This window comes from Aspergillus ibericus (genome assembly GCF_003184845.1).
Source record: "Aspergillus ibericus CBS 121593 unplaced genomic scaffold BO80scaffold_1, whole genome shotgun sequence".
In the NCBI taxonomy this organism is placed as follows: domain Eukaryota; kingdom Fungi; phylum Ascomycota; class Eurotiomycetes; order Eurotiales; family Aspergillaceae; genus Aspergillus; species Aspergillus ibericus.
Genome location: NW_020292099.1, coordinates 100,414 through 124,413, shown reverse-complemented (window position 1 = coordinate 124,413; position 24,000 = coordinate 100,414). Strand labels below are relative to the sequence as shown.

General features: G+C 53.6%; 7 protein-coding genes and 5 non-coding genes across 12 annotated transcripts; 3 read left to right on the top strand and 9 right to left on the bottom strand.

Annotated features, from left to right (window-relative positions):
• Positions 1-5: 5 nt before the first annotated feature.
• Positions 6-1,059, bottom strand: BO80DRAFT_814 (uncharacterized protein). Its single transcript, XM_025724815.1, has 2 exons — positions 919-1,059; positions 6-856 (listed from the first exon to the last, which is right to left on the bottom strand). Exons 1-2 carry the CDS (start codon positions 948-950, stop codon positions 229-231), a joined length of 660 nt encoding a protein of 219 aa, XP_025580409.1. The 5' UTR covers positions 951-1,059; the 3' UTR covers positions 6-228.
• On the bottom strand, positions 983-7,303 carry BO80DRAFT_343672 (U6 snRNP complex subunit PRP24; the record flags this gene model as incomplete). The annotated part of the gene is made up of 8 exons (XM_025715239.1): positions 983-1,159; positions 1,207-1,491; positions 1,540-1,699; positions 2,372-2,663; positions 3,271-3,997; positions 4,049-4,405; positions 4,458-4,685; positions 4,736-7,303. 8 exons carry the CDS (start codon positions 7,301-7,303, stop codon positions 983-985), a joined length of 4,794 nt encoding a protein of 1,597 aa, XP_025580408.1.
• Positions 7,304-8,732: 1,429 nt separating this feature from the next.
• Positions 8,733-8,804, bottom strand: BO80DRAFT_t6. Its single transcript has one exon. It is a non-coding gene; the product is annotated as a tRNA-Thr (tRNA).
• Positions 8,805-8,878: 74 nt separating this feature from the next.
• On the bottom strand, positions 8,879-8,951 carry BO80DRAFT_t5. The gene has a single exon. It is a non-coding gene; the product is annotated as a tRNA-Thr (tRNA).
• A 74-nt stretch (positions 8,952-9,025) lies between these two features.
• Positions 9,026-9,098, bottom strand: BO80DRAFT_t4. Its single transcript has one exon. It is a non-coding gene; the product is annotated as a tRNA-Thr (tRNA).
• A 2,376-nt stretch (positions 9,099-11,474) lies between these two features.
• Positions 11,475-11,547, bottom strand: BO80DRAFT_t3. The gene has a single exon. It is a non-coding gene; the product is annotated as a tRNA-Thr (tRNA).
• A 348-nt stretch (positions 11,548-11,895) lies between these two features.
• On the top strand, positions 11,896-13,644 carry BO80DRAFT_370463 (mitochondrial 54S ribosomal protein uL22m). The gene is made up of 3 exons (XM_025716449.1): positions 11,896-12,030; positions 12,119-12,353; positions 12,419-13,644. Exons 2-3 carry the CDS (start codon positions 12,305-12,307, stop codon positions 13,447-13,449), a joined length of 1,080 nt encoding a protein of 359 aa, XP_025580407.1. The 5' UTR covers positions 11,896-12,030; positions 12,119-12,304; the 3' UTR covers positions 13,450-13,644.
• Positions 13,645-13,702: 58 nt separating this feature from the next.
• BO80DRAFT_489627 (phosphoglycerate mutase family protein) lies at positions 13,703-14,945 on the bottom strand (the record flags this gene model as incomplete). The annotated part of the gene is made up of 4 exons (XM_025723602.1): positions 14,808-14,945; positions 14,535-14,753; positions 14,178-14,420; positions 13,703-14,083 (listed from the first exon to the last, which is right to left on the bottom strand). The coding sequence occupies exons 1-4, from the start codon at positions 14,907-14,909 to the stop codon at positions 13,703-13,705; spliced, it is 945 nt and encodes a 314-aa protein (XP_025580406.1). The 5' UTR covers positions 14,910-14,945.
• Positions 14,946-15,255: 310 nt separating this feature from the next.
• On the bottom strand, positions 15,256-17,377 carry BO80DRAFT_395489 (uncharacterized protein; the record flags this gene model as incomplete). The annotated part of the gene is made up of 2 exons (XM_025717316.1): positions 16,297-17,377; positions 15,256-16,245 (listed from the first exon to the last, which is right to left on the bottom strand). The coding sequence occupies exons 1-2, from the start codon at positions 17,131-17,133 to the stop codon at positions 15,256-15,258; spliced, it is 1,827 nt and encodes a 608-aa protein (XP_025580405.1). The 5' UTR covers positions 17,134-17,377.
• Positions 17,378-18,008: 631 nt separating this feature from the next.
• BO80DRAFT_t2 lies at positions 18,009-18,088 on the bottom strand. The gene has a single exon. It is a non-coding gene; the product is annotated as a tRNA-Ile (tRNA).
• A 636-nt stretch (positions 18,089-18,724) lies between these two features.
• Positions 18,725-20,745, top strand: BO80DRAFT_420386 (SET domain protein). Its single transcript, XM_025718350.1, has one exon. It carries the CDS (start codon positions 18,995-18,997, stop codon positions 20,594-20,596), a length of 1,602 nt encoding a protein of 533 aa, XP_025580404.1. The 5' UTR covers positions 18,725-18,994; the 3' UTR covers positions 20,597-20,745.
• A 147-nt stretch (positions 20,746-20,892) lies between these two features.
• BO80DRAFT_420385 (putative AMP-binding enzyme) lies at positions 20,893-23,551 on the top strand. Its single transcript, XM_025718349.1, has 7 exons — positions 20,893-21,294; positions 21,360-21,430; positions 21,478-21,625; positions 21,681-21,716; positions 21,763-22,809; positions 22,865-23,144; positions 23,207-23,551. The coding sequence occupies exons 1-7, from the start codon at positions 21,148-21,150 to the stop codon at positions 23,329-23,331; spliced, it is 1,854 nt and encodes a 617-aa protein (XP_025580403.1). The 5' UTR covers positions 20,893-21,147; the 3' UTR covers positions 23,332-23,551.
• The last annotated feature ends 449 nt before the right edge of the window (positions 23,552-24,000 follow it).

Below are 24,000 nucleotides of genomic sequence, written 5' to 3'. Positions count from 1 at the left end.
TAGAAGTATATTGAGAGAGACACCATGGCGACCTACACGTATGGTACAGGGTCAATGGAGGGCCTTGCACAGTGACTCATTCTTTCCAATGAATGCTTTTGTCTCTGCTCACAGCTATCCAGAATTCCACCTCATAACCAGAAGCCACCTTCACTCCCTGTATGTCTTCCCAATATAAGAATCCCCAACCCATCCACATACACCCATGAGAAGAGCAGAAAGCGCCAATCATGCACTGAAACCCACCCCGCCATCAGCAAGGTCAGAAAGAACCAAGCATGAACACCTCCTCCCTTCTCCATCCTCCCCATCACCATCCACTCCACAAACCACCATCACAGGTATCACCTGCGAATACCAGCCATCCTGCACCCTACCCACCAGCCCGGACAACCCAAGCATCGGCATCGCAAAGTCATCTCCCACATCTTCGGGCGTAACAAGGTCTCCACCAGGCGTATCCCCACCACGCGTAGATTCACTACTGCCGGAAGCATTACCAGCGGGTGAGGTACCAAACGTCCAGCTGGCCCTTGCTGCAGTGTCAGCTGGTGCTGGAAGTCTGAAGCGAATGGAGCAGTGCAGAGAGATCCGGGAGTTTGACGTGAGGTTGAGGAAGATGGGCGGGGAGGTAAACGAGGAGTGTCTGGTGGCTGGCTGACGAAGGTGGGGAACAAGTCGTTTGCGGAGGTTAGGGTATTGGTGCAAAAGATCCGAGGGAGTATCGAGGCACTTGGAAGGAGAAAGTGAGGTTTCCGGATATTGAATTCTGCCAGTCTTTGATCGCATGAGTATCATCAAACACGTCACACAGACTATATTAATCATCGTTATACTGTCGTACCGACTATACGATCTACCACCGTTTTCAGCGAAAAGACAAACAACCCACAAACATGGCTGGAAAATGTCACATACTGCAAACATCCACCAACGCCTCTCATTATCATATCATCGCATCATCATACCTCCGTCGGTCCAGTCAATACGCCTGATCCGGGATCAACTCATAGCCTCCCTCCGAGGGCAGTGTATGCGCCGCCAGGATCAACACCCCCGCGCAGAACAAACTCAGGCACCAGCTCACAGTGCAGTAGACCCACGACTCGCTCAACTGCCAGCCGACGAAGAACCGCTCTTCGTTGTCGAACAGATATGCCTAGCCGTCTTAGTACACCACTGATCCGGTAGAGGGATCACACTCACCACCAGCGACATGCTCGCGGCCTGTACCACCGCCGACAAGATAATCAACAGGCTGAGTACCTTCCACCCCGACTCCCGCAGTCGCTTCCCACCCGACAAGACAATCAGATATGCGACCACGCTCATCCCTTCCAAGACGACAGCAAAGGACATCAGAAACCCGACCGAGCGCCACATGGAGCAGAAATAGCGGTCGCCGCCGCTGCAGTCGGGGCCCTGGGGGAAGGACTCGCATTCTCCGGTCACGGAGGAGCAGCGACGGTGGAGGCCGTAGGAGTAGTGGCGCTGTAGGTTTGTTAGTGACGGGTCGTGCACGGGAGGGGAATCTTAAACACCGACCTCTTCATCATCATAAATGGCCCATCTGGGTACGACGATGGAGGACACGGTTAGACCAAAGGCTGTGGGTGAGATTAGTGGTCGTGTGCGCGACGCAAGGCATGCGACAAAGCATGGCGGTAGCGGTAGCTGCCGCCACAGGCTAGCTCGCTCGCTGGTAGAAAGCTATCCAGTCGCGGATGACTTACACGCAAGGAAAACAATCAATGTGGCCGTGTAGACAATAGTCTTGGTGAGGAACCCGGTGTAATTGCGGTCTTCCCCACGAGGCACCAGATGGAAATCCATCACGGTGGGGAAGCAAGCGGACTAGAAGGCGATGACGACAGTAGGCAGAAAGCCGTGCAGGCAATGATGGAGGGAGCGGGTGAGGGGAGTACAGATGAGGGGAGGGGAAGGATAGAATGCTCAGATGCTGGGATGCTAAGTAGTTGATCTAGGGGGATAAATTTGAGAGTGGTCGGGATCAAGACGAGGGGAAGACGAGCAGAGAAGAAAGAAAGGAAAGGTGGTAATGCTGGTGGTGGAGCGAAAGCCGGTTTGTGGTTTGTTGTGAGGCAACGGCGAGCAGGTCAGCCCAGGTCAGGTGGTGACAGCCAGGCTCGGGAGCTTATCCCCGTCGCATCATCAGTTCCTCGTCTTTCCCCGTCAGCCAATCTGCCCCAGGATCTTGATAAGACGTCTCTTCCACTCTCTTTCAGGTCCGCTCGGGGGAGATGAGGACCAAGAAATACCTCAGCATCCCAAAAAGGCCCGGGAGGGGAGGGGGGGGGGGGGGGGGGCGGGGGGGGGGGAGAAGAAGGAAAAAAAACACCCCCACGCCAACGAAGGGGGGGGGGGGGGGGGGGGGGGGGGGGGGGCCGCCAGGTGGGACAGACAGGCTGACCTGGTCGTGGATCTACTGGTATGATATCTCCCGTCCGACCTCCATCGTGCCATCGCCCACCAGCCCTCCACCATTAATTCCCTCATCGCCGGCGTGCAGCGTCCGCTGACGAGTCGAACATTCCAACCACCAACTGACCGTCGATCCATCGTCAAAGCGCCCTCCCAGGCTCCCACAGCGGGGTTGGCCTGCAAACAGCACCGCCAACCTGTTCCCGAACGTTGCACCGCAGCTGCTGCCCGGTTTCCATCGTGCCAGCGTCGGGAGCAAGGGGCAGGTCGCGCTCCGGGTCAGCAGAGAGCTTGTTTACAGCAATTGAGTCTCTAGCATCTTGCCTTCGGGTGACATTGGCCTATGACCTCCCCCGACCGGATGGCCCGTCCTCAAGCTGCTGGTGGTCCACCTGCACCTGCACCTCCCCGGGTTGGTCTGATGTATACTACACCCTACTATAGTTGCCAATGCTCACCATGATTGGCGTTATTACCGGTCCAATATCAAACCAGGATTGGGCCCCATGCGGATACCCGGCCTTCCATTCCACTTCTCGTCCGCCATCCCCTGCAGTATTAAAAAAACCCCTCCCTCGAAGAGTCACCCATCCAACTAAGAGACAGTTAATCTACATTCAACTTCAGCCTGGAGCGTGGGATAAGGCTATGATAATACACAAAGCGGCAATGCAACATCAGCAAGAACATAACAACATCAGCACCGGCCGGAAGAAGGTTCCAAATCACATCACGCGAAGTCGAAGTAAAAGTCATTAGCAAGCGGAGAGGTAACGCCGTTCCCGCCATGCCATCCAGTGCGCCGCGCCCTCGCTCATCCCGCTCGACTCCGCTGGATCATCGCACGGAAGTCATCGTTGCTCTTTTTCGTGGTCTGCCCCTCGCCCGGGGTTGCGCTGTCGGTCGTCATCGTCGTCGTCGTGGTCGTCGTCGTGGTTCGGCCATTCTGCGAGCTGGTCGCCGCGGCCCGCTTCACACCCAGGCCGCCGCGTTTGCCGCCTCGCGTCCCCGGCTGCGCCGGGCGCTTGATCGGCCCCGCGAGCGGAAAGAGTCCGCCCGGCTTGTCCTTGGACTTGCTGCCGACTTGGCTGGGTCCGTTGCCCCTCTTCTCCGCCGATTTCTTCAGCATCTCCGGCACCGTGCCCACGTGTAGCTTCCGCCCCGGCGTGATCTCCTGCCCCTCCAACTCCAGCGATGCTTTGCCCGCTTGGTGGACATCCGCAAACTCGACAATCGCGCCTTGGTGATCGGGCCGCAGCACGATCTTGATCAGCTTGCCGTACGGCTCGACGAGCGCCCGGATACGCGCATCATTGACCGTGTCCGGGACGTTCATCAGACCGAGGGTGCGTGCCGTCCGTTCACTGTTCGGAACCTCTTCACTAGGCTCACGCCTGGCGCCGTTGACCTCAACCGACGGGGACCGGGATGATCCCACTCGAGACAAGATGGTCGTCGCGCTCCGTTTGGCCCCTTGCGGGGTGGACAGTTTCACATGGAGGGGTCGCGACCGGAAATCCTGCTCGTGCATAACCAGCGCCGCCTCGGCTTCCTCCTGTAAAGGGGGGTTAGCAGGAACCTTGGGCAAACCATCCGAAGCACTTACCTTAGACGAGAAAACCACGTAGCAAAAGCCCTTGCTGCCACCGTCCACCTTGCGCGGGATGCGCACCAGCTCCACAGTTCCGAAACGTAGGAACAGCTCCTCCACGTCCTGCTCGCTGGCTTTCCAGTCCAGATTCGACACATGGATCTCGCGTCCCTCATACATTGGCCCATGGCGGTCCTGCCGGCGAGTCGGATCCGAGATCTTGGCAACCAGATGCAGGCCATTGCCCACTGCCGCCCCGTCTAACTTCGTAGCGCTGTAGGCTTCTCCGGCCGTCTTGAACTGCACGTAGCAGAATCGCCGGTGCGTGTTATACTTGAGTGATGGGAAACGGATATCGATGATTTCGCCGTGCTACGGTCGGTTAGCCAACGTTTGCATCACTGTAATATCGAGGGGAAGTCACCTCACGGAACAGGTCGCGAATGTACTGTTCATCGGCTGTAGCGGGGAAGTTGGTAACAAACAACGTTGACCCCGACCCGAATTGAACCTCAATCGTGTGCTCATCAATGATCTTCTGGTCGCGGGTCTGCGCGACCACCGCCTCGTCCTTGGAGTTGAACTCGATGATGGCCGTCTCCGACTTTCCATCCTCGCTGGAGAGCATCTTGACGCTGTTAATCGTACCACACTATGACACGGTTAGCTAATGCGACGCTACAGGACCTGGGAGCGACTCACGTGACGGAAGAACTGTCGGACCTTGTGCTCCGTGATGCCCTGGGGCAGATTCTTAACAACCACCGTCGCATTTTCGCGATCGCGACGAAGCGCGACCGGTTCTGCGGTGGTGGAAACCAATGGTGCGACCTCCTCTGCACGAGCTCGTTTGGCAGGCAGCCCGTTCACGCTGGTCTCTTCCTCCCGCTTGCGCTTTTCGACCTGCGTGCTTTGCTCCATTGCTGCAGCTTGCTCAGCCTGCCGCGCGGCCGCCTCCCTTGCATCACGATCGCGGCGGGCGGTCACAGCCCTCATCGCTTTGCGGGTCTCTAGAATCGCCAGCTGTAACTCATCCGAGTCTTCGTAATCCTCGCAGTGGGCAATGTAGGTTTGCATAATCTTCTCGGGCCAATCGAGGTCCGTCCGCTTGATGGCCTGCTTCAGCACGGCGGTGGCGTAGCTGGGGTTCGGGGTGCGCCGGGCGGCATCAATCGTGGTTTCGTTTTGGACAAACTTGCTCCAGGAGATCAGTTCCCATTCGTAGTAGGTCAGCCAGAATTCGTAGCTGTTACCCCGGCGGCCCACGAGACCCTTGAACGTCTCCCGTGCGCTGTCCCAGCTGCCACTCTCACTCAGATAGCGGATGTAGATGCGCTCCAGGCGGAACAATGGGTCGCCCTGGTAATTCCGGCCGTACTTTTTCTCGCCCAGTTCCTGGACGCTTTCAATCGCAGAGCGGATGCCCACCTCGGCCACGTCAATGTCTTCGTCGGTAGAGTCGGACAAAAATGCGCGTCGCCGGAGATAGCTACACCATGCCGTATGCACCTTGAGCACTTCCTCCATGCCACCGACGTCTAGCAGGCCCGTGCTTGTTGCCTTGTGCTTGATGTCGGCAATCTTGGAGAACGACTGCCCTTCCCGCTCTGAGCTGAGCAGGTACTGTGACCAGAGACTACCGGAACAAGGGCAGTGCCGAGTCGCGCGGTCGAGCGTAGAGATTGTGGTAGTGTTGGTATTGCCGTGCATGGACTCGTCGATAAGGAACATGATGAATTCTTCCCATATATTAGCCTCGGTTGGAAAGCGCAGCACGGCGCGCTGGTAAAGCGCATTGACCAAATCAAAATTCGTGTGCCGCTTCCTACGGTTGCGGCTCAGCTCCCATTCAATGTACTCGGTGAATAAGGCCCATTCTTGGCCCATGTCACCCGCCTCGGACACATTGCGCAACCGAATTTCGAAGTCCTCGCGGGCGGAATACGTGTCTTTGCTAGCCTTGGCGTACTTCCCGACTGCTTCCGCCATTATGTTTTCGTAGTTGGCATTGTAGTAGGTCGAAACAAATCCGGAAAACGCCTGAAAAGTCGAATCCCAGGAGGCGTGAGGGGTCGCGAGGCGGAGGTCGAATACCCCTCTCACATGGTTGATCTTTTCCTGTGTCGGGTTGCGAGAGATATCTTGCGTGAGCAGTTCGAGGAAACGGTCCCAAACCAGATGGCTGTCGTGAATTCTCCAGCGCGTCGATTCGGCACCTCGTTGCCATACGTCGAGGACAGATTGCCAAGTGAACACTTCGCGACCGACCAAACGGTCTTCTTCGGTCCATTGACTCTGACTAGCATCTCCGTTGGCGGAGTTATAGAGGTACAGGAGCCATTCGCCGTAGATGCCCCAAAGCTTGGTACTACCGTATTCCTCCTCGATCGATCGCTGGCAGAGCTCCATCACCGCAATGCGCTCTTCCACCGACTGCGCCAGCATGCTTTCGTCCTGGATCCACTCCGCCCAGAGGTCCTCACCCATGGCGAACAACTTGTCCATCTCCTCCCGAGCCGTCCGCATGTCCTTGAGGAGGTCATACTTTCGGGGATCGCCGTGGATTTCGGGGTTATTCGGGGGATAGACGTGGTTGACGAAGCCCGCATGCAGGAGGCGAACGAAGCGGACATGCGCGTCGTACGACTGAGGGTTTTCCTGGATCTGGGAAAACAGCTCCGTCGCCTGTAGCTGGGCAGGACGAAGCAAGGACGTATCGAGATAGCTCCGACGAGCACTTTCACGCGGACCATCCGACATGGCGATATCAAATGAAGAGCGCGGGGTAGGAGTGTTGTGAGAAATCGGGTTGACGTGTGGGTACATGGTGGAAGGGGACAGCTGGCTTTCGTACGACTCGGTGCTGCGCAGGATGGGGGCGTTGGATCGCTGCGGCTGATGATGCTGCATGGACGCCAAATCGGCCAGTGTATCCATCCCGGGGGTGGAAGGTTGTCTCGGGGGGGGCAGGTCAGTTGCCGGGGGAGTACCATTCCCTCCTCCCAAGTTGGGACCGACCTTGGGACTGATCGCGGGAGGCGACGGTTCAGGGAGGTGAGAAGGGGCATAGACGTGCTGCGCGAGCGGCGAGGAAGTCATACCCTGCTTGGTCGAGCCGGGGCGACTCTTTCGCAAGGGCTTCGGAGGGGGAGCAGAGGTCGGCGCAGAGGTCGGAGCAGAGTTAGGGACGGAGGAGGAAGCCGCGGAGGGCGTTGAACGCCCGGACTGTGAATTGGCATCCTGCGGCGAAAGGAGTGAATTGATGTCCATCATCAAGACTGTGGCCGGACTGGCGGGGAAGGACCAGGGAACGCAAATGCCAAAGCTGATCTTTGAGGAAGTCCAAGCGCCAGCGAGGAAGGTGCTGACGTAAGAAGCAGAGCCGAAGAAAAAGGCAAAGCAAAGGCAAGGGAAGGGAAAGAAGGAAAGGAAACCTGAATTAAAGAACCACCGCAAGTCGCCTCATCAACGAGTCCATTCCTGCTCCGGTACACAGCCTGTCCGGACCTGATGACCAGGCGAAGGTTGGCTGTCCAGAGTTGGGGTGTTCCTTGTCCTGGGATGTGGATGGATGGATGGCTGGATGATGGAAAGGGACAGTTCCGAAGAAGCCCAGTGGGATGCCGCGGCGCAGAGGGAAGAAACAAAGACAAGGAAAAAAATCTGGAAGGGGGAGGGTAATTGAAAGAAAAAGGGAAAAAAATTATTAAACTAGAAAATGAACAATTGACAGATATGATAGATTATTGTTCTTTTTTTTTCCAGTTCGTCTGTTTTGGCCCTTGAATTTTCTTTTTTTTTTATAATTTTCTGTTCTGGGCCGTTGGATTGTCTGCAAGTACACAGAAGGAGCTTGACGAGTTGGGCGCTTGCGAAACGCTGCTAAAGTGAGGCGCGGACGGAGGGAGAACGAGAACGAGAGCAGCAGTGGAGGGACCGACAGGAGGGGACTGACGGGCTCAAGGCTCAAGCTCTCCTGGTCCGAGCGATAGCGATAGCGAACCTGGACGCCTGGTCAGCGGCGGAGTCCCGGGCGGGAACTGATGGGGAACCGGCAAGCAGCGTGAACAAGCACCTACCGGAAAACGTGGGAACAACACGCTCGGGAGGTCCTAGGAAGGGAGGGGTGGAAGGGAAAGAAGGAGACGGTAAGAGAGGAGTGAAAGGGAAGAAGAAGAAAAGAGCGCGGAGGGAGGAGGAAAGGATGTGAGGCAGATGAGGGCAGTGGATCGACGCGGTGGAGATGGGAGTTGAGCTCGGCATGGAAAAGCTGAGCAGCAGCAACGCAGTAAAATAATAATAATAATAATAATAATAATCACCAGCAGAAGCAGCGGCGGCAGCAGGATTGACTGCACCCCATCTATATCTATCGATTGACTCTACCCTCCACTTCGGGGTTCAAAAAACGCTCACCACGATCTGAAACTGATGCAGAGCAGCTAGACTACCCAGCTAGCCCGTAGCCACCTATGTAAGTGCCTGGACCATCGTCATCGCGAAAAAGAAAGGTGCACGGGGAGGTGAGGTTCCTGCTTTTCCCCGCCAACGCCCTCGGTGTCCGCTCCTATACGAGCCCCTAATGGCTACCGCAAAAAGAGCATTGTCCACGACCGTCCAGGACAGTTAGACCGCTTGACAGGTTCCCTGTTACCAGTCCACTGCCCCTGCTCACCCCTACACCCAAAAAGTTAATGCATGCTCACACTCGGACTCGAACCGAGGATCTCATCATTACTAGTGATGCGCTTTACCACTAAGCCATGCGAGCTGATTGGCTGCAGTGTCATAGAAGGCAGGGATTATCTAAGAAATGAGCCTGAGGCGTCGGAAAAAAGCAAAAATTGCTCCCACGCGGATTTGAACCGCGGACCTCATGATTACTAGTCATGCGCTCTACCAACTGAGCCATAGGAGCTGATTGGTTGAAAGAATGGCCGTTAATTTGTCTGATACAAGTTGCTTTGCAGGTAGATGAAGAAGTCAAAAAATTGCTCTCACGCGGATTCGAACCGCGGACCTCATGATTACTAGTCATGCGCTCTACCAACTGAGCCATAAGAGCCAATTGATGGAGGAGCTTTGGATGCTAGATACTATTATCCAAAGTCAATACTATACAACCGAAAATCAGGCTGCCAGTATTGGCAACAGATACTCCATGTGTACACTGTTTGAACAATCAGAGTTCGATGCTCACCTACGTATTGCACTCTCATTTATCTGTTGTTTTTACGCCTCCGATCACTCATTAATGCTGCCCAACCACCACTGCGACATGATCGGACTCTCGGCCCGCTGACATATATAACTAGCTTTCACTACTACTTGGTACAAGTTTGTGCATTCACTTCTGGACAAATACATCGCCATCAGCAATGCTTTCGCGAAGACGATCCCCTGCCCATTATTAATCCAATCATACAAAGATACAGAGTAACTGCCTAATAGTCATACCACGCAATGACAGTCAAGAGTCAAAGCCAAGGAAGTCATTGGCCGATGACTATTGACGCAATGCCTCTTTCCCGCATCTTCATGTGAACGCAGGGGCTGAAAAGTTCTACAGCAAATGAAGGACAAATAGTCCGTATGGGGTTAGAGGAAGAGAAGCAGGATATAGTAGGCAAGGTTACATACAGGGACTGCTTCGAAGACAAAGCATTGACATACTTGCTAAGGGACCACCAAGCTCTGCCATCATCGTATGGATGTAACACTGGGGCCTAAAGACCCCACCCTTCCCATCAGGTCGTGAGGTCTTTGTCACTGACAGATGCAGATACCCCTCGTGCACCGTGAGAAGCCACCAGCCTAACGTAGCAATGTAGTTGCTCCGTCCATGATTCCTCCCTCTCCTGTTGACCTCCTCCAGCATCACATCCGCCAATTCATGACTTCTGCCCTCTTTCTCGTTTGCCTACAAGGCTTTGTTTATAATTGAACCGTCGGAGATACCGAGCGTCCAGAGCTGGTGGTGATGTTCCCTTCAGTTACTCCGTACCCCACTCTATATACCCGAAAACCTTACCTATAATGAGCCTGATACCACCTTGCCCACCTTGCGCTAGCACCCCTCTTTGAACCCAGCTTCTCACCCGATCGCTCGTCATGCACATCATCAGCTATATATCTCATCCACCAGCTGGCCTTGGACGCCTTCTGCCTATGACCTTTCGTTGACGGCCGCAACCGGAGACAATGACCCTGAGATGTTTGGCGACTTTTAGGCCGAGGATCCGTGTCAATACCCGGTCAATGAGCAGCTCACAAAGAAATCGCCTGGTGTCTGCTGTCGTTCCAATGGTATGATCGCAAACAGAATAGCACCATGCTTTCTATTACTCCATGGACAACCGTATGATACGAACAGGTCCGAAGACTTGCTAGAATCTAGGACCCGCCCTCGGATACATCCAAGAAGAAAGATGCGGCCCAGGGACAGGCCGATTCTACAGTATATACCCTTCAGGCCTTCGAGCGATAGCATTGACCCCTCATTCAATTGATTGATCCTCAATTGAGTGTCCCGGGTGAAGGACCCCACGTTCAATTGGCCAACGAGCCCTTACATCACGTCTAACCATGTGTTTTTGAACAAGAACTGCTACATCCATACAAAACTGAGTGCAGCGAAAGAAAAAAAAAAACAGTGACCCTCTCAAGTTCAAAAGGGAGATATCTAGCGTCCCTATCGAGACATACACGTTAGAGAGGGCATGTCAGGGGAGAGTTACTGGGGTGAGGTGCCTGGAGAGAGACTTCAGCTCATACACCTTCTCGGCAGGATACCAAGCCCTGTATCATACCCGATCACCATTCTTTAGACAAGCTCACTATCTATGCATACCGTTTCCCGCTTCTGCAGAATCTAGCAACTCCCGCGACCCTCTGCTCTGGTTGCATTAAGGCTGTTACCGTAAAGATTCACATCATGCCATGGACAAGATATGAGAGCAATTGGGTTTGCTACGTCCAAGTTGGAGAATACTAGATTTCGGTGAACCCTGGCTGTGTTTCCTGGGATCCCAAGGATCATCCCTGTAGGAGCACGGCCCTAGCCAAGGTTCGAGTGTCCCTAGAAATTCCAGAAATCGGGATATAGAAAGGGAGGGAAATATTAAACAGGAATCGTAACTGGTAAGTAGCCCAAACTACACGGCCGACAACATAATTTATAGGGGAAGGAACGACCCGCTACATACATTAACATTCTTCCATCTTACGGAGGATATATCTCCACCATTCAGGGTCACTTGTGCGTCTTGTTCCCGAGCAGAATAATGGACACGGGAACAGAGGCCAAAGCGAAATCATGGCTGATATACCAGCAATGTCGTGACAGCTAGGTGTTAATTAATCTACGAATTCTGGACACAGCCAGCCCTACTAAGTAGAAAAAACAGGGCTTTTGAGCTAGGCAAAAAAAAGAAAAAAGAAATGCTCCCACGCGGATTTGAACCGCGGACCTCATGATTACTAGTCATGCGCTCTACCAACTGAGCCATAGGAGCAACTTGATATGATTGGCTGTAAGCTATTTAGTATATAATCACAAGCTAATTAATGACATATATTTCAAGGAGCATAGATGCAGTCCAATAGTATAAATACCTCATACCTCGATACCACACCCCGAAGGTTCACCAAACGCACTAAGAATAGCTCTGATGACTGCAGCATGCACGATTAAGTTGCTTCGCAGCCTAGACTCCTCACTGCACCGGCAGGGAATCTGGACTGGGATCGATCGTCCGGCAGTGTAATGTCAGGCAGCCAGTACCTTCGAGAGACCATCCCATCTATATGAGTGGTCCATGATCGCGACGATGCCAAACATCCCAGCATAAATGTGAGCCCAACGGATGCCCCGCCGATTTATTCCTCGTCCTCAGCATCCATAAATGGATGCATGCACAAGTTCCCAAGCACAGTAGCCGGCCCAAATAGGCAAAGCGGGAGGCCCCGAGGCCATCCACACCATGTCAGCCTATGAGGTAATTGTGCAGCAACCACCTCTCCATGATTGGCTCAACCGAGATCCCAAGGCACATGATCGCGGCCCGGCTGACCCTCCCCGATTAGGACTCCCAGATGCCTTGGGCCCTGGGGCTAGAATCTCGACCCCGGAAAATTCAGGTGTCGACGCGAGAATCCCTCCGGCGACCCAGACAGACCCAACCCGCACCGCCAAGGCGAGTCTTCATCCCGACACTTTTTTCCCTCTGATCTCCGGATCCGTGCCATCAATCACCAGATCCATCGTCCGTCATGGCCACAATGGGTGCTGTCCCCCAATATGGGCAGCTGATCCGGTCCAGTAAGTACCCCAATCCCATCTTACTCCCATTTTCGATCCCCCCAATCCTCACCTCTCCCGCGCAGTCTCTGCAGCCCGGCCCGGCTTCTCCTACGTCCCTCGCCGCACGCTCACCTACACCGTCCCTCGTCGAGCCACCGAAGACAACCCCAACGGACCCAATGACAAGTCCTCTCCCGAGTCCAAGCCCTCCACCTTGTCCTCCATCAAGAACTTCTTCTTCGGCGGCAAGTCCACCGCCGCCAAACCCACCGCCCGCCGAACCGTCGCTCCCCACAAACGCGAGGGTTCCCTGAGCGCCGACTCCATCTTCGCCGAGGATGAAGCCAGCCCCAAGCTCTCCCCCTCCGGTCGTACCCCGGCCGGCCGCAAACCCACCGGCCCCGCCGAGGAGGGCGAGAAGGAGATCGACTACGCCGTCGACCGCCGCAACAAGGACACCATGCACACGGTGCTGGACCCGAACCCCAAGGCCCGCATGCGCTGGGAACGCAAGATGGTGGCTCGCGAGATCCGTCGTCGCGGCCGTATCACCACCACTGAGTTGATCATGCGCACGGAGCGCGAGTCCCTCTCCAAGTCGCATTGGTTCAAGACCTCCGTCAAGAAACTGGGTCCTCTGGCTCGTCAGATCGCCGGCAAGAACATCGACGATGCCATGCTGCAGATGCGTCTCAGCAAGAAGAAGGCCGCTAAGGAGGTCTTGCAGCATCTCGAGCACGCCAAGAACGTGGCGGTCGTTCGCTCCGGTATGGGATTGGGCGCTGTCGAGGGCAAGACGGCTCCGAAGCCCGTCACGATCACTCTCAAGTCCGGTGAGCGCAAGACCATCTCCGACCCGACGTCCATCTACATCGCACAGGCGTGGGTGAACCGTGGTCCGTACGGATACGACTACGACCACCGGGCCCGCGGCAATATCAACCTCATGCGTCCGCCGTACACCTCGCTGTCGGTGGTGCTGAAGGAGGAGAAGACTCGGATCCGGGAATGGCAGAACCGGGAGGCTCAGGAGTTGCGGAAGCGCAAGGCCCAGCTCTGGACGCAGTTGCCGGACCGTAAGATCACGGCCCAGCAGCAGTACTATTGCTGGTGATCTTCCAGTGGATGAGCACCGGGTGACATGTTTGACTATTTTTCTTTGGCGTTGTTTTGTGTTAATATCTAGACCTAAGAAGCCTCGATTTGATTTCAGCATGTTTTACTATTGACGCCATTTCTTTCTGAAACAGGGTCGTCGGTAACCAAGAATTCAATGTGTACAATACAATATAACTCTCTTCGTCCCCTCCCTCCCTCCATCTATCTATTCTATATCTACTATCTACCACCACCACAAGATAAAGTACCTAGTTCGGCACCGGAAACCACGGCTCAACCCTCATCTCCGGCAACTCCCCCCCCACCCTCTCCCCCCTCACCAACACCGGAATAACCCCCCCCGTCTCCAACTCAAACCTCCGATGCCCCAACACATTCAACAAACTCGTAATGGCACCCGAATGCGCCGTCAGGGACAAAAACACCATCCTATCATTCGTAAACACATCCTGCAGTAAATCCCGGAACCGTTTATCGCGCGCGGAGTCGGATTCCCGGAGTACTGGGTCGTAGAGTTCATCCGTCTCGGTGAACCCGGGCTCGATGATGTACGTCGGGTATTCGGCTTCGATGGCCGATTTGGGGGAGCGGCTGTCGCAGGTGTGTTGGCCGATGGTTTCGCGGAGGAGCTATACCCTCTTAATTAATACTATTTCTTTTCCATCATACATATTATGTATGTAATGGGGTAAGGAAGTGGGAACAGGGGGGGGTAGGGTATACCTCCTTAACCAACGGCCGAAACGGCTCCGTCCCCTTCACCCCCAACCCTGAGAAAGTAATATACGCTGTCTCCAGACACCGATTCAACGGACTCACGTAGAAGGATTCCGGGGTGGGAATGCCATCCTTGATCTGCTGGGCCCAGGTGTTGTGCGCGGTACGGGCTTGCGATTTGCCGGTTTCGGTCAGGCGCGCGTCGATCCAGCTTTCTGTGGCGGTGCCGGGGAGGAGGGAGTAGTGTCTCTGTTTATTTTATCTTATGTTAGTATATATGTGTATGGGTGGTTGGTTGGGTGTAGATTGGAGTAGGGCATGGTATGATGGGAAAGGAGCCTGGGGGGTGGGAGGGAAACGTACATCCCATTCGAGGGTCCCGTATTCCCGTTCCGCGACGTTATGGTATCCCTCGCCGTGGCGGCCGAGGAACAGGACCTTGTAGCATGTGTTTTCGTCGGCGGTGTCGTTGAGAGTGCGGATGTGGTGGGCGAAGCGTTCCCAGGGGGTTTTGGTATCGGAATCTGGGAGGGTGGTGTCTGTGGGGTAAGGGCGGGGGATGAGGCCGAAGTTGGAGGATGCCTGGAGGGAGATTATTAGTATTTAGTTAGGGGTAAGTTTGAGGAGTGGACGGACGTAGTCAAAGGTGCTGGCGTCGGTGGACGGCTCGCTTTGGTAGAAGAAGCCTGGCACAGTGGAGAATCGCCAATGCGATTTGGAGGGGGCGGAGGAAGCCATGCGGAAATCTATGAGGAGGAGGAAAGGAGGGAATTCTTTGGAATGTTGGAATGAATTGAAGATGATCGGGAGGATGGGTCTGAGGCCCGCGGAAGTCCGAACTGCAGGGCTGGTGATTGGTGGGTGCGGTTGTATAGCTGTGGGGCATCCTCAGGATCGGGGATCAATTGGCAGGACTCGTATTTACATCTACTGAATCATGGCTTACGGAGTAGAAAGGACGGTACCAGCAGAATCAATTCTAACGGTCTCTGTCTAGCAAGACAGGGTATCAAAGAAGCAAGCACCGCTAAATAACTCGACAATCAAACAAGGATATCTCAACCACCACACCAATTATGCATCATCAACACCACCCTAGTCCTTTCCCCGTAAGCCAATGCTTTTTGGATGAAATCATGACGGATTTGCCAAATCTGGAGAAAACTCCAGACCTGCCAAGCCATGAACTCAACCGAGAAGCGACGAAGATCGATAAATCCAGGAAGCCAGAAACCGGAAACACGCTTTGTAGTACCCGCGAAACAACAGTCCTCGACACAGACTGGTCATGGACATCGTTGGCTGGTACATCCAAAGAACGATGGGTAGACACGTGTCGGGAGGAAGTTGCTTGGACGCCCAGTCCGGGGGACCAGACATGCTTGCATGCATCGGATATTGTCCGGCTTCCCCGTTCTCCATGGTTGGCGCTGGGCCGGGGTCGGACAACAGGGGTGTGGACGGATGCTCTGGTCGTAGAGCTGGCAACCGCATCGTCTGATGCGTTGGGCTTGAATAGGACTGACGTCTGCACCGACGCGCGCCAGCGAGTCGAAACAGTCTGGACTGTCCGGAGACGGCCTGATGCTTGGACGTGGCGTGGGCCATGAATTGCAGCGTGCGACTTCTGGTCCGGTTGACTGGACGTCGAAGAGGGTTGCAGTCTCCCCGGCGTGGAATGGACCAGATCGGCGCTGCGACAGGACACCGGCGACCTGGGAGGGGCTGGCTGGCCCGTATTCGGACAGCCAACCGCTCTGCGGCAGCTTGCGACGGGCTCGGCCGAGCGTGGCGAGTGGTGGCCGTATCGAGGATCCATCGTGAAATTGGTGCTTGACACACGGCTGGGATGCCGAAGCTGGACGGATTGATCTTCTCTTGGTACCAACCCTCCTGTCGGTTGCGAGACAGGTGACTTCCGGGCGGATGCCGGTATCGTCCTCATGAGGAGTTGTTCCTTGCCGGAGCGATGGACATGCAGTTGTGCATTGACGATCGACTTGGCTGCCATTTCGGCAGTCGAAACCGCTTGTTGGCTAACAGCAAGAGCAGCGGCCTTCTCAAGGCAGTTGCACTATACAGGTCAGTATATGAAAATCCACTCTGTCATGACGGCGTCACTCACTCGCTTGTGTTGTTTCCGGTGCTTCTCGCACGCACCGTATTTCCGAGCCTTGATGTAGTTTTCCTTTTGGGCTTGCGACCGAGGCTTCTGCTTCTTTGGGAGGTTGGTGGTGGTGTTCATGTTCAAGTCGAGCACCAGCTCCATTCCTCCAACTGCGGGGTCAGGGCCCGAGGCAGGTGTCCGGGCCATCTCGGATGGGGAGGTCACTGGGGTTGCACAAGTACCACTCTGCGAAACGCTGCCCGCAGATTCGGACCAGCGGGGCGACGGGAATGTCGTGCTTGAGATTGACGACAGTTCCAGGTCCTGCAGCGCGGCTTTTTGTAGACGCTGCAAATGAAGGGCAATAGACGCTTCCATGCGCTTCTCTTTAATGGACAGGGCGGCGGGATCGGCCGCGGCTTGTAGCTCCACCATTTGTCTGATGCTGCTATAGAATTGATCGTCGGCATCGCCAATGTCCTGTGCCCATGGGTCGCAGAGTTGCGACCCGATCAGCCCTTGATTTGGTGGCGGGGGCGGCGGGTGGAAGGCCCCGGTAGGATCTAGCATAGGTTGCGAGGCATCGAATGCATGTCCCACATATCCTTCACAAGGCGCATCGTAGTTGACAATATCGGCGAACAGATCCTGACCGCAGACCGCGGGGGCTGGCCCCCAGTTGCAGTCATCAAAGTCCGCAAAGGTCAGATCCAGATCTTTCGGAGAGATCGAATCAATCGAAGTGGTGGGATTGCTTCCCAGTCCCTCATAGGGGATGTCGAAGTTGTCAAAGTCGAACCACTCTTCGCTGGGCGTCGAGTGACCGATAGAATGGAGTAACTGGTCGGCAGCCATGATCGAAAGAGTGTCGAGGCCTTGAGGGAGAGGAGCAGCCTGAAGATTCAGGGTGACGGAAGGAGCGATGCCTGATAAGGAAAGATGGTAGATAGATAACCTTTCCGACGGTGACTCACGTCAAGCCCGTTACTTGGCAGTCCCTGGAGATGCGACGAGGCACACAACGAAGGAAGGGGAGCTCTCAGGAGTCCTTGAAGAGGAATGAATCAGGCAGAAAGAAAGACGGAGGGCGAAGGATGAGGGACCGGCGGTGGTACAGTCTTACATACAACCTGCTGGGCGAGGCTCATCTCCCCCAACCTGGCGCTAGGCCTTTTTCGAGACCCCGACGACCTGCCGCTAATCCGGATTGGGACCCCGACTTCCAGGCCCCGCGACCGGATCATCCATCTTCCGGTGTGAATGATGTCGCACTGCCACCATTCATTTATTTTTAATTCTTATGACCTTGGAGAATCCTATAATGTACGGACTAGACACGGAGAAGCAGCGGGGGTTGCAGCATAGGCTCAACTAGCTGCATAAATGATCCGGCGATGCCCACACCGCTCACATCTTGTCCATTCTGCAGTCCAAACTAAGACTAGCTCTGAATCTCTTTCAGGTTAGGCCAGCCTAGTCAAGGTCTCTACAATGAACAGGCGTTCATCCCACTGATATCCAAATCTTGATACAACGCTTCTGAGTTCTGACATCCGGGGAACCATACCGGCCGGTGCCAGTACACCAGCTCACTCCACTCATGCGATAACACCACGTGACTAAGTGGCCTTCATGCCTGAATTATGCCTTAGGCTGCCATCCAGTAGATACCGTCAACATCTCGCACTTCTTACATAGGATGATACCTCAGCAGAGAGGAAAAAGAAGCCCGCCCCTGCGCGGACCCGAACCGCAGCCTTCTCCTAAGAATAAGAATAAGTGGAGTGCTCTACCACTGAGCTACAGGGGCCTTGAGTACGGAGTATAACCCAACTTGGGATTTCTCGCGCATAGCATCTGAGGAGAATAGAAAAGTAAATCAGGATATTGCGCAGACCGTTGAGCAAGAATGGCTACGATGTTAAGGCCGAGAAATATACTGTGCTGCTATAAACTAGCTAAAGTGTAGAGCTAAATACTAGATTTAAGCAGATCATTTGAGATCAAGTCCCGTATTCACTGTAGGATAATGGTGGTAGAATGACATTGAAGAAACATGCTAGCTGACCCTTAGCTAAATGTGCAGCGACTAACAAGGACAATAAAAACAGTGCCCTATATCTGAACATAAAACAAACTGGCTTTGATGAATCCTGCTGGGCTGTTCGAAATTGGGGTGGAGACCTGGGTGTGGGTAGTTATATTAAGAGTCTTCCGAATCCCCATAAATGCTGCAGTCGTTTGAAGAACAAAAAAGATGATGGAGCCGAAGAAAGAACAAATGGACTGAAAGGTTGAAAACAAAGAAACAAAGCCTTGTTTCATCTGCGTTGTCCCACGAACGCGTCTGTCAAATAGCTTCTTTATCCGTTTCATCGTTGTCTTATGCTCTATGTCTCCATAGTTTTGTCCGTCCTCATCTGCTTAAACGGCCCTGCAGTGCGTAATAGCACTCTGGCAGATAACAAAGAGATAGCTATATGGTTAATCCAAAATACGTAACGAACAAAGCATGTTCTAACAGGCGCTTTGTCCAATATCCTTTCCTAATCAAGCTATAGCTCATCCAACAACTGATCAAAGCAATATAATCCTGCTTAGGGCCTCAATGAGCCACCCCGAGTACTTAAGTCCCAAATGTAATCTTAGATCGAGCATGCAGTCATTGTAAAAGACAGACACATTGCGACACAGCGAAAGCATCGCCATAATTACCATGACCGATTCAAATCCCACCACCACTGAACCCTTGACCACTCCGCCCAAAAATCCATACCCTCCCCAGGCCAAAAAGACACAGAAACGGAGTCGAAGCGACACCGAGACTTCCCCTTCCAGAAAACGCCCCAACTCTAAAGACCGGCCTGCGCCTGGCCCTAAAATACGTCCTGAAACACACACTCCGCACCCTAAACTCAACCTCGAAGAATATAGACAGCGGAGAGATGAAATCCTGAGTGCCATTATCTTCGATCTGAATCATGTGGCAGCGACTCGAAAAGCCTGCAGCGAGGGGAACCCAGACAAGATCACCACCTTGTCCTATCACTCGCAGAAATTCTACGCAGCCATGGTCGTAGATAAAGCTGCTGGTCGTATCTCGGGCCGGAAGGATAAGCATAGCTCGTTGGAAAGAGAGCGAGAAGCGGACCGCCTGGCAAAGTTCACCAAGAAACTCGGCTGGAGAATGCTTGCGATCTGTGCATATGCGGAATCTTTTCGAAGGTCTTGTCGAGAAGAGAAAGATTACTTACTGTGGAAGTGCGTCTACACGAAGATTCAGGAGTTCGCATACAATATTGAGCTCCAGGCTTGTCTGCGCGCTTTGGATTGGCGCGAACTGTTGCTTCCATACTGGGAGGAGGGCCCTATGCTCGGACTCAGAGCGAGACATCTGGGGAGTAGGGAAGAGCTCGCCGAACTCGCAAAGATCCGTCCACATGATATCGTCATAGATCCTATGCAAAGGACAATTCGGAAACCGAAATACGAAAATCGTTCCCAGAAAGATATTGATGCCAGTACCTTTGACCCCAGGGACTGGCCCGCAGGACAGAAAAAAGATCCGACATTGCGAGAGCACGATGCCCAGACCATTTGGTATGGCTCATGCGATTTCTGTCATTCCCCAAGAAAATGTAGCTGCCGGCTGAAGAGGAGTCCCTCAGACTATGTCCAACTGGTGGAAACCGATACAAAAGGTGTCGGGGTGCGCGCGCTTGCGAATTTCAAGAAAGGGGATATTCTGGGCGAATTTATGGGGAAAATCATGCCCACTTCTTATCAGAAAGACAACGTCTATGCGCTTGAAGTTCAGCCCAAGACTAGGCATAGAAGAGATGGATCGATTGCTTTGATTTCTCCCAAGGAATATGGTAACTGGACTCGGTATATCAATCATTCGTGTAACGCCTCCACGGTATTTGATGCGAGGACGGTTGGAGACCGAGTGATCATGACGGTCGAGGCCAGGAGGGACATTGCTATCTTTGAGGAGATCACGGTTGACTATGGGAAAGGATATTGGACAGGGCGGACGTGTACATGTGGAGAGAAGAATTGTTATGAGAAGGAGAAGGACCGGACAAAGGAAGAACAAAAGGAAGAGAATGGGGGAGAGGAGGAGGAGATACTGTATAAAGACGAGGAAGAAGAGGGAATTGAGGACGAAGAGGAGGGCGAAGACGAAGAAGAAGAGGAGGAGGAGGAGGAGGAAGAAGAAGAGGAAGAGGACGAGGAGGACGAGGAGGAAGATAAGGAAGAAGAAGTGGAAGTGAAGAAGGGAGAAAAAATCCCGGGTAAAAGAAGATTTCAATGATGATAGAAACAGTGATGATCTTAAGAATATTATCTCGGTTATCCTCGGCCCCCTCCAGTCGGCTTCAATGCCAACCCTAAGCCAGTATCCGCTGCTTCGTGATCGGAAAAAGACTTCCAGTCAGCCCCCAGCGACAGCATTTGCCTCCGCCGCCTGAAGTTCTGAAGATGGGTCGAGATTGAGCGGCAGAAACTAGTCCCCGAATAGGCAGTCGTGGTGCATGAACCCCGCACGGCGACACGTGAGGAGTCACCAGTCCCTCGCTGCCTTCAGTCTGCAATCTGGCCCATCATCTATCTACATCTCTTCTTTCTGCAATTGAGTCATTGATAAACCAACCCCCAGTTCGCCCTCACTTTTTACCACGCTCGCGTGGTTGCCATCCGTAAGCCATCCGCGTGCAATCCCCGGCTAAGCCAATCTGGGCCCAGTCCGTGGGGAGCCAGAAGCAAGGGGCAGGCATTCATCATTTAAGAGTGACGAAATCAGACCCTCGACTAGATTAATTTGCACTTGCGCCGTGTTATGAAGATACTTTGGCCAAGGTCCAGATGCGCATTTTGTCGGTCAATTGTAGGGGGCCCCTTCAGGGACCGTTCCTGAGGAGCGGATGCCTTGCGAGGAGGCCCTTTCAGTCAGTGCCATGGACTGGAAGACGGGGCCTGCTAACAGAAAGCTATGCTCGGGGCCCTTTGGAGGTAGGCACGCACCGTCTCACAGCTGATCAACCAGGCATCATGCTAATTTGTTGGCCTGGTTTAAGCCTCCGTTGTTGGAGACCACTATCGGGGAGCACTTTGCGAAGATTGTCAACTTGCATGGCGATAGAACAGCGTATGTTGGTTTAAAGCCCTTTGGGATAGCCTACTGACTGTAGCTAGTGTTATCTGCAAACATCAGAATGATCGGGTGACCTATGCTGCCCTCGACGCCAAAAGCAATGCTCTTGCGCGCGGTCTGGAGTCCATCGGTGTACGGACGGGAGACCGGGTGGGTGTTATGCTGGGAAACTCCATGGAACACGCCATTGTATGCTGCCATCACATCACGGCATAAGGTATCATACTTACAAATCCCCCGGCAGGCAACTTATGCGCTGTTCAAGCTTGGCGCAATCCTGGTAGGTAGAGCTGGATCTCCTAGGGCTATGTTCTGATCCAGCATAGGTCCCCATCAACCCATCATTCAACGCAACTCAGGTAGTCTCCGCGCTGGCTCATCTCGAGGCCAGCCATCTCATGCTCAGCGCCGAATCCAATCTGCCGCGCAAAGATCCGAGGAGTAACATCCCGCTCCTCAAACACCTGGTCCAGGACCTCTCCAAGTCAAGCATCGAGTCAGAAGTGGTTCCCACACTAAAAAGCATCGTCTTCGTCGATAACTCATCTGGCCGCGTCAACACCTCCGACTTCAGAGGCCTTACAGCCTACACATCGCTCGTCTCGGACGCCCCGTCTGACAGAATCTCCCTGCCACCTCGCAACCTCTCTCCTGCCGATGTTGTCAACATTCAATTTACATCCGGAACGACAGCGATGCCAAAAGCGGCATGCTTAAGCCATCACTCTGTTTTGAATAACGGCTCTCAAATCGGCGACAGGATGCGCCTTACCCCCGAGGACATTGTGTGCTGTCCTCCCCCACTCTTCCATTGCTTCGGATCCGTCCTGGGATACATGGCCACCGCCACCCACGGCGCAGCCATCGTATTCCCCACGGAAGCCTTCAATGCTCGAGCCTCTCTCCGAGCCGTCCAAGAAGAAAAGTGCACCGCACTATATGGCGTGCCGACCATGTTCCTTGAAGAGCTCAACCTCCTCGACGAAGGCGAAGTCCCGAACGAGGGGTTCCAGTACCTAAGAACCGGCATCGCAGCGGGAAGTAGCGTCCCTGCGGAGATGATGAAAAGACTGCACAAGGTACTGAATCTCACGGAGCTCACAATCTGCTATGGAATGACCGAGACCAGCCCTGTCTCTGCGATGACCACGACCGATGACCCCATCGACAAGCGGATCAGTTCCGTTGGCAGACTACTCCCGCATGTCGAAGCAAAGATCGTAAGCCTGGAAGATCGCAGTCAAATTGTGCCCATCAATGCACGCGGAGAGTTAGCAGTGAGCGGGTATCTCCTGATGAAGGAGTACTGGGATGACCCGGTCAAAACAGCCGAAGTCATGATTGCCGACAAAAATGGGAAAGTATGGATGCATGTGAGTGATGATCCATCAGGAACACATCAGAGGAACTCTCAATGACCCAATCTAGACCGGCGACGAAGCCTCCATGTCCCCAGACGGCTACATCAGCATCACTGGCCGCGTCAAGGATCTTATTATCCGCGGCGGCGAGAACATTCATCCCCTGGAAGTCGAAAATTGTCTTCTGTCATACCCCGGCGTGATCAATGCCTCTGTCGTGGGCGTTCCGGATGAACGATACGGGGAGGTCGTGGCCGCATTCATCATCCACCGGGAACCCGAGGGGGAACTGGCAACAGAAGAAAAGATCCGACAATGGGTTGGTGAAAAATTGAGTAACCATCTAGGTATGTTCCGTTGACATGCTAGATCAGAAAGCCACGCAAGACCGGCAAGCTAACCGATCTAGTCCCGAAATACGTATTCTTCCTCCAACCAACAGAGTCATTCCCCAAAACTGCAAGCGGCAAGGTCCAAAAGTTTAAGCTCCGCGATGTCGCTCTCGATATTCTGAAGAGGGGTACTTCGACTTGATGCGTTACTGTCGAGAAATAGATGTCATTTAGGGAGACTGCATGGGTGTAGCACACCTTCCTCAAGTCTCAGGAATGCGTTAGAAAGAAGAACGTGGCCTATCTGAGAAAATATAAGGTGGATAGTCGGCACGACACGGACAATCTAAAACCCACCACGACACATAATCTGTGATAAGAGAGATACCCCGTAGCATCCATACAATAAGACGAACATGAACTACAAACTACAATAGAATACATATTCATGATAAGAACCGGTAACATTGACATTTCACCAGCCAGATAGATCACGGGTATACCCGACCATACCATCAGCAAACCAATCCCAAGCACCGTTTGAATTTGATATTCCAAAAGTCTTCAAAGATCCAATGCTTCAATCTCCATCTCGATCATAAACATAAACAATCACCAGATCATCCAAAAAGGGTAATATATCCCCTCCACAACAGATTGATCCTATTCCATCCCATTCCATTCTCATCCCAAACCACGACAGGTCTCAACTGTCCGTTGTGTTCCCCACATAATCCCAGTTTGACTGTAGATCGAGATGAGAGGCTATGTCTTGCTCTCTCCTATCGAATCCGTTATTTCTTATTCTTTCTCGATCTTGTTGGTGAGATGGTGGTAACGATGATGACCACCAAAACTGGTTTTATCCTGA